The following is an 8,556-nucleotide window of genomic DNA, read 5'->3' as shown; positions in this document are numbered from 1 at the left end:
AGTTTTATTGTACAAGTTAATCTAATTATTAGTTGTAATATTGAGCCCGTAAAGCTGTTGTATGAGGAGATATGGTATGAATGGCTGGGTTGGACTGTGGCTGTGGTAACCTCATCGAATTCAATCTTGAGGTATTCAAATTCTAGTAGATACAGCCAACCAAACAACTACACGTTCATCTCTGCTTGTCAGTTCCTAGCTCGTACATATAACTAAACATGTGCTCTGCTCGTCCTGTCTGTATTTATCCGATTAACCAAACAATCAGCCTGTTCGGTTGGGGCTAAAACGATCATATACGATCGTAGATTATTATTGCTGATTGGTTGAGTATGAGAGAAAAATACTGTCACGACTGGAAATTTACGACACGCTGAATAACCATCTGCACGTATTAGATCTGTCCCAGCCCAGCCTGGATACTAGATGCGAGCCAGGCTACCCACGAAGTGAAACCAAACGCGCCTTAAGCCGGTGCGCCGTATAAAATCCTAACCAAACGCCACCCCCAACGCAAATCCCACCACCCTTTCCCCCTTCCACCCCTCATCGCGATCTCTCCGGCCCGCCATCGCCATGGAGATGTTCTACTACCTCGTGTTCGGCGCGCTCGCCGCCATCGTGGCGGCGCTGGAGCTCGGCAAGTCCGGCAAGGACCGAGTCGCCACCTCCCCTGCCTTCAACTCCTTCAAGAACAACTACATCCTCGTCTACTCCCTCATGATGTGTACGCCTCCCTCCTGACTCCTTGTTCCTCCCTCGAATCCCCGTCGCGTCGCGGCACTGCGTCCTCCAGATCTGGACTGGGGGGCGCAATGCCGGTGGTGCTTGGTGGTCTCTCTGACGTTCTTGCGCTCCGGCGGATGGATGGTGCAGCTGGGGACTGGCTGCAGGGGCCCTACGTGTACTACCTCTACAGCCAGTACGGCTTCGACAAGGGCGACATCGGCCGCCTCTTCATCGCCGGCTTCGGTTCCTCCATGCTCTTCGGCACCATCGTCGGATCCCTCGCGGATAAGCAGTGCGTGCGCGCCCCCCTCCGCCTTGGCTGAATCCAGTCGATTTCGTTCTGTTTTGGTGGGTATGGCGACGAGGCTGATGGATTTTGGGTGGTCAGGGGGCGGAAGAGGGCGTGCGTCACCTACTGCATCACCTACATCCTCAGCTGCTTCACCAAGCACTCCCCCCAGTACAAAATTCTTATGATTGGCCGCGTCCTTGGAGGCATTGCCACTTCGCTGCTCTTCTCAGCGTTTGAGTCGTGGCTCGTCGCAGAGCACAACAAGGTAGCTGCCCAGATCCCTCTCTCCACAGTGATGCTGATACCTCGGAGATGACATGCTTTAACTCTAATCCTAATCAGCTCTTCTAAACAGCTACTATTAATTACATTTTGGACTTGTTTTGCTTTTTGTTTTGTCTACATTTGTTGCCAGTAGTCGGTATATAGGTTGACTGAAGATAACAAAAGATAAAATACTTGGGAGGTTTGACTTCTTGAGTGTCAGTACGCTATGTATAAAATGACTTTTCAGGTATAGAAAATTGAACTTACCTGAATTAAAGTACAATTATGGTAATAATTTTTTTGGAGGATGGTTGCATTGCAGAACACAGTGCATCAGGATCACTAAGTTGCAGTCTTCTTGTCACTTGCCAGCAGTCCATTTATTTTCTCTTTTGTTTGATTTGAAGCCCTTGTCAGCAGATCTGGACTATCTGGTGTTCCCATGCTTGACCAGAACAAGCCAGCAATTAAAACTATGGCCCAGTCCAATTAGATTTTTCAGGATGATAGACGCCCCTGCTGATAATTAATACCTTTCTGTATCATGAGAAGTCCATTGCCTGCATATCAATGCGATGCACTGTTCTTTTTGTCTATATCAATGTTGCTCTTTTTATTTTTCTAATGATAAGTCATTGATGGCATTGTTTTCTCAATTTTTACAGTGCATTCCCTTTTGTTCTTGCTGACAATGGGCAAATTTGCACTGTTATTGTACAGAAAGGATTTGACCCACAATGGTTGTCGATAACATTCTCCAAGGCTATATTTCTTGGCAATGGTCTAGTGGCCATTGTTGCTGGGCTATTTGCAAATTTTCTTGCTGATAACATGGGTTTTGGTCCTGTGGCTCCATTTGATGCCGCCGCTTGCTTCCTAGCAATAGGAATGGCAATTATCTTATCATCATGGGGTGAGAACTACGGAGATTCATCTGACAGCAAGGACTTGATAACCCAGTTCAAGGGTGCAGCTAAAGCCATTGCTTCAGGTAGATTTTACCTGTCTTAGCTTAGGAAATGGCTTGATAAATTTAGTGAGTTTTAAAATTGATATGGAAAGGAACTCTCTTGAAATTTCAGACGAAAAGATTGCATTGCTTGGAGCCATACAGTCATTGTTTGAGGGATCAATGTATACTTTCGTTTTCCTGTGGACTCCTGCTCTGAGCCCAAAGGATGAGGAAATTCCTCACGGCTTCATATTTGCTACTTTCATGCTTTCCTCGATGCTGGGTAGCTCAATTGCTTCTCGTTTGTTAGCTCGGAAGCTGAAGGTTGAAGGTTATATGCAAATCGTGTTTTCAGTATCAGCCTTTACTCTTTTCCTCCCCGTTGTCACTAATGTAAGTCTGTTGATCACATCTTGCAGTCTCTCTCTCCCCCCCCCCCCCCCCCCTCTCCCTCTCTGACGCTAACATTGCCTGTTTATGTTTTACAGTTCCTAGTACCTCCCTCTGGGGAGAAAGGCGGTAGCATTTCATTAGGAGGTTGCTTACAGCTTCTTGGTTTCTGTACCTTTGAGTCATGTGTTGGTATATTTTGGCCATCAATCATGAAGATGAGATCTCAATATATTCCCGAGGAAGCGAGAAGCACAATCATGAATTTCTTCCGTATACCACTCAACCTGTTTGTTTGCGTGGTATTATACAATGTAAGCAACAAAAAAAAAAAACTTGAGAGAAACTCCTATTTCCAGATTCATGTTTTTTTAATAAAAAATTACTAACAATGAAGGAACTCAAGGAATCCATAAACCTGTTCAGCTGAAACATGTGGATAAATAGAAGTTCCTCTAAAATTTAGTCTATATATTAGGACGTCTTGTCTCAATTGTTATTATTATTTTCTTACAAATGTTGTCGTGCAGGTGAATGCATTCCCAATAACTGTCATGTTTGGCATGTGCTCCATTTTCCTTTTCATGGCAGCAATCTTGCAGAGGCGCTTAATGGTTGTCTCTGATCTTCACAGATCGACAAGTATGTTCACATTGCTCTATGCTAATATCGTAAAGCCCATATTTTCCACCTTCGAATCAGATCTAGATCTTGGTTTCTAACTATGACAATTTTCCTGCAGAAGCAGTGGAGATGGCTGCAGAAGATGAGCCTCTGAACCCTTAGAAAACACCTGGACCATAGAAGTCAATAGGAAGTCAAAATGGCCCCAATCTTTGATTTATTCCCATGGGGTTGCTGAATAATATCGATATCCAAAGGCTGTAACAGCTGCAACTGAATGCAGTTTAGTGTGTCATAGGATTGGTGCTAGTGCAGTTTCCAGTTTTGTCATGATATAGAGAACATGATGTAGCAAGTCCTGACTGTTGTGCCACACAGGGCAGAGTAGAGCCCGGCATAGCCTCCCCACGTTTTCCCCATCTTTTCTTCTCGTGTTTTCTGATAGGATTGATATTTGTATTCAAATGCCAGAAGTATCATATGGAAGCCTGCATCGTCCATTTTGGATGCAAACGCTGAGTAAAGTGAAAAAAAAGACTGATTGGCGACTGACTCCTGTTGTCTAACGGATCATCTCAATCTTTTCTAACTGATCATCTCATCAACAATCTAGAAGTTAAACGTCTTCCCTCTGTGGTTTTGTTCTAGTGCTCTTGTGCTGTTTTATGCTTCTATTATGTAGTGACACCTCACAATGGAATGGAGGTGTCGGTTGATAACGGTACACCTCACAATGGAATGGAGGTGTCGGTTGATAACGGTATTTTGCATTTAGAGAAATATTTGAAGCTGCTGTCATTAGGCCCCCAATCTGTAATTATTATGAAGGGCTTTGCTGCGATAAAAAATTGCTGGTCCTACTGCCCAATCTGTAGTTTCTCTGTCGTTGCGAAATTTTTTTTGCCTTTACAATCTGTAATTTCTATAAACGCTTCATTGCGAACTTAAACATTTCCAATCTGTAATTTCTATGAATTATGAAGGCTTGGTTGGGAATTTTTTAATTTCACCATGGTATGAAATGAGGATAATGGTGCATACGTTCAACCAGCCTCAATTCGAACAAGTCACAACAGAAAACCAGATGCCATCTCGTCGGTGTTTCAGATCACCGGCCAGTAAATTTGTATCTGCGCGTCTAGCCTAGATGGTGTGCTCGGAGGACACAAGGATTTATACTGGTTCGGACGGAATGACTCTACGTCCAGTCTGCTGCTGCTCGTGTTACCGGCACTAGTTTGTAGTAGAGGTTACAAACGAGTGAGAGAGGAAGAAGGTCTCAAGTCTCTGGTTAAAGGATCGAACGGAGTTGAGTCTTGTTGAGCTCGTTCAGCCGTGTGCTCCTCCTCTCATGGGGCGTCCTACTTTCCCTTGTATAGGTGAAGGGGAAGACGCATGTTACTGAGAAAGAGAAAGAGAAAGAGAGGAAAGGGGAAAAGCGAGGAGAAGAAGGCCTCTAGGGCCGTCGCGTCCTTCTTTTTCTTCATGCGGGTCCTATCGACGCTGTAGATGGTGATGGGGATGGCTCCACGTCGGGCTCCTGTTCACCACTGATGCCATGCCCCGACGTCATCAGCCGGTCATGGCGTCCCATCCCGTCCCAGCGGACGGCGTGGTGAACCGACGTACATGTCAGCGGCCGTATGGGGATTAGGCAGCACAGCGACCATGCACCCGTCACTATTGGCGATGCGAACCCCCGAGGGTGGACTGACGTGGCCACGAGTCACTTCGAGACGTGCCCGCTTCCCTCCCGGTATCAGAAGTTTGACCCCGGGGTCGTACCCTTAGACCCGTAGTGGTTGGAAGCGGTATGGGTCCCCGTCGGGCGAGATAGAGCCCGCGCCCTTGGGGTCGGGCGGGACGCTCGTGCCCTCAGGGTCGAGCGAGACGGTTCCCGTACCCTTAGGGTCGGGCGACACGGGGCCTGTGCCTGAGGGGTCGGGCGAGACGGAGCCTGTGCCCTCAGGGTCGGGCGACAAGGGGCCCGTGCCCGAGGGGTCGGGCGAGACGGAGCCCGTGCCTTCAGGGTCGGGCGAGATGGCTCCAGTACCCTCGGGGTCGAGCGACACGGGGCCCGTGCTCGAGGGCTCTGGCGAGGCCGAAACCATCCCTTCGGGGTCAGTTGAGACTAAACTACGTCCTCGATTATCTAGGTGAGTTTGTCGTTCGTGATCCTCAGATCCCTTCGTCGGGTTTCCCTAATACTGATACCCGACAGTAACCCCCGAGCCTACGGAGTAGTAGGAAACTCCTTCATAGGCTTTTTCAGATGGAGGGACTTTGAGGGCTTCGATCTTCTGCTGCCCGTGGGACGCCATGGTGGGTTGCGATTTCCTTCTATCGCGATCGGACTCCTTGGGAACATGTAGCTACAGAATTCGAGGGGCCAAAAAAGATTTCTCTTGATTCCGATCCCTCCCTAGGATCCGATCGATCCGCCATCGTCATGTGACCGCGTATTCAGTCTCCTTACGAGTCCAACTTCCCTCGAGGCCCCGCGTGTAGCAGGGGTCCGGTCATTTTTTGATCGTCCTCCCTCAAGCATTTTTTGATAAAAACAGAGGGGCTGAGCCGTACGATGTTTTCGTCGATGGATGAATCATGATGCTCGGTGAGATGTTAACGAGCTAGTCCGAGTGGGGCCCCGGCTTCCCATTCACGGGGGTCTAGCATGTGTCAGCTAGTGACCGACTCCAGATTCTTAACGGCCAATCCATATAGTTCTTGGGTCCGTTCGACCGGTCCCAAGAGCTCGCTGCCTTTCTTCGAGGAATCGACCAAGACTCGAAGGTGGGCCGGGATGCCTACGACCCTCATGCGCCTAGGTACTAGCCGCTAGCGGGCCCATCCCTTTCCACCACTCACTCTAAAGGTGTCCCGGAGCGGTTGTGAACCCATCGGTGGGCCAACCTTCGAACTCCTAGGCCTGAATGGGCCCTATGAGCGTTTTTAGCTCTATATCTCTCCTTACCTGTGGCGGTTCTTGGCCCATCGAATGGCGCGAACCATCATCCGGCGTGTCCTTCGAGGGAGTGGCCAGAGGTGGCTTGTGCACATTGCTTGGAGAGGCGATGTGACGAGGCGCGGTGGCGCGTTCGAGGTAGCGGCCAGAGGTGGCGTGCACATGTTTCTCAGAGAGGCGATGTGACGCGACGCACTAAGCGCGTAGATCTAGGCGGACAGTTCACCTCTCACTCCACCTTCCCTTATAAATAGCAGCCTTTTCCTTCACCTTTTGACACACCTAACCGCAGCCTCGCCTTCTCCGCTTCTCCACCACCGGCGTTCGGATCTATTGCCTTCTCTCTTCCTCCACCAGTGTAGCTCTCATTCTTCCGCCCTTGCCTGCCATGGAGATGTGGTAACGCTCTGATGTCACCCACGCGTGCATGGAGGGCCTCGTTAAGCATGATCTTCTCTATGGGAGGACCGATGCGGCGTAGTAGCTCGTGATCGGTCATGAGGATGCACTGGGACCGCCTGATGGTTACGTCGTGTCCTTCACGCCCTTCCATGAGCATGGACTCATGATTCCTCCCCATCCGTTCTTCTAGGGACTGCTGCACCACTACTAGATTGAGCTGCAACATTTGAACCCCAACGAGATCTAGCACATCATGGCCTTCATCGCGCTATGTGAGGGATACCTAGGGATCAAACCCCACTTCAAACTGTGGAGGTACTTCTTCTCTGTCTCCCTGCTTAAGAAGAGGGATAGAGCTAGGGACCTGCCAGTGCCGATGGGTTGCGTGGGCATCCACCTCCAGGGGCAGCAGTCCGCCGCGTATATGCCCTATCAGCTATCAAGGTCCAACAAGGTGTGGCATACATAGTGGTTCTACATGCAGAATACCATCGCCGCCCCCTTGCCGGACTTCACTAGATGCCTCATCAAAGAGGTGCCGCTGGTGTGGTTGTGGGGACCTCCTGAGAAGGAAAAGAAGAGGATGCGCGATATCCTTGATGCCATCGTGTTCCTGAAGAACCATGGCCTCTGTGGGGCCAGTGTCATCGGGGCATATCACGTGAGGGTGGCGCCGCTGATGGCGTGCGCCCTCCCGCTGTATGGGATGATGCCCGACGCGTAGCTCGATGGGACGGCACTCGCCCAGGGGCCACTCCATGAGAGTGAGGTCACGCAGCGCATCAGGGAGGCGATGGAGGAGTCCAATGCCGTGTTCCTGACCCTAGGACATCCCGCGACATGAATGGGCACAAGCTTTGTCGAGCTACCAGCGGGGTTGGGCTTTCAGGTCCACCGCGCTGTTGCCAGAGCATGCGACTATGAGGGCGATGAACCGCGCCGCAGACGAAAAGAGGAAGAAGGAGAAGGACAGCAAGAAGGCAAGACGGTGGGCGAAGTAGCGGGCGAGGCTAAACTGAGGAAAGTGGCGGTAGGGTTCGGAGGAGGAAGGGGAAGAAGAAGATGAAGAAGAAGAAGAAGAAGAAGAAGAAGAAGAAGAAGAAGAAGGCAACAATTTTGGGTTGCCCATCCAATGGGATGAGCTAGGCAGCGGGGACAGTTTCGGGTCGTCCGTCCAATGGAATGAGCTAGGTGGCAGGGATGAGGATCCATCTCTGCCATAGGCGGGGCCTTTCTCGTGGCATGCCCCGAGGCAGGAGGGGAAGGATGCACCCCTAGAGCTGGCGGAATCAAGCCGCCCTGCTTCATTCAGGCCTCCCGCGGCGCCCCTAGAGTCGGCGGGAACCGACCACTCCGCTCCATCCGGACCCTCCGAGCAGAGGGAGGGCTCAAAGCGGCAATGTGCCAATGAGGAGCAGCCGGGGTCGGGCAGGCTGGCCCCAAAGCATCATCATCCGATGGCGTCAAGGTGGGTCAATAGTTTTTTTGTCCTTTTGTTCTAATGAATTTTTGTCGTAAACTAACCATCATGTCCTTTGTAGCGTCAGAGGATGTGGGACTCTCCTGAGGCTTACACCGAAGAAGAGCCTCGCCCTCTGGCAGACACGCTAGGAGCCGACTAGCGCCTCTTCAGAGGTGAGCGAGAGTGGCGCTGGGGCATCCACAGGAGAGCAGATGGAGGAGGGCGCATCCAGGGCACTCGTGGCAGGCGTGGCGTAGCCGAGTGTGGCCACGACGTCGCAAGTAGAACCGACATAGCCGGAGTCATCATCCGTGCGGGTGGCCGCCTCCCCGGCGGGGCAGACGGAAGAGGGTGCACTCGAGGCATCCTTAGCGGATGTGGCAATGGGGAAGGCTTTCACATCCATGTCACCTGCCCCCTCTACCGCTGGAGGGTCCGCTCCAGAGGAGTTGCTGCCACAAGAGGGGTCAGCG

General features: G+C 50.9%; 1 protein-coding gene across 2 annotated transcripts; it reads left to right on the top strand.

Moving 5' to 3' along the window:
* Positions 1-532: 532 nt before the first annotated feature.
* Positions 533-3,822, top strand: LOC136484307 (uncharacterized). Of its 2 annotated transcripts, none has more exons than XM_066481564.1 (8): positions 533-727; positions 877-1,021; positions 1,118-1,286; positions 2,009-2,279; positions 2,371-2,633; positions 2,729-2,944; positions 3,161-3,272; positions 3,379-3,822. In XM_066481564.1, exons 1-8 carry the CDS (start codon positions 577-579, stop codon positions 3,414-3,416), a joined length of 1,365 nt encoding a protein of 454 aa, XP_066337661.1. In that variant the 5' UTR covers positions 533-576; the 3' UTR covers positions 3,417-3,822. The 2 variants fall into 2 exon arrangements, with proteins under 2 accessions (XP_066337661.1, XP_066337652.1); XM_066481555.1 differs by having other exon boundaries at positions 3,373-3,821.
* Positions 3,823-8,556: the final 4,734 nt, after the last annotated feature.

This window comes from Miscanthus floridulus, chromosome 1 (genome assembly GCF_019320115.1).
Source record: "Miscanthus floridulus cultivar M001 chromosome 1, ASM1932011v1, whole genome shotgun sequence".
Taxonomy (NCBI): Eukaryota; Viridiplantae; Streptophyta; class Magnoliopsida; order Poales; family Poaceae; genus Miscanthus; species Miscanthus floridulus.
The sequence above is the reverse complement of the archived record's forward strand: the minus strand, read 5'-3'. Positions and strand labels throughout refer to the sequence as shown.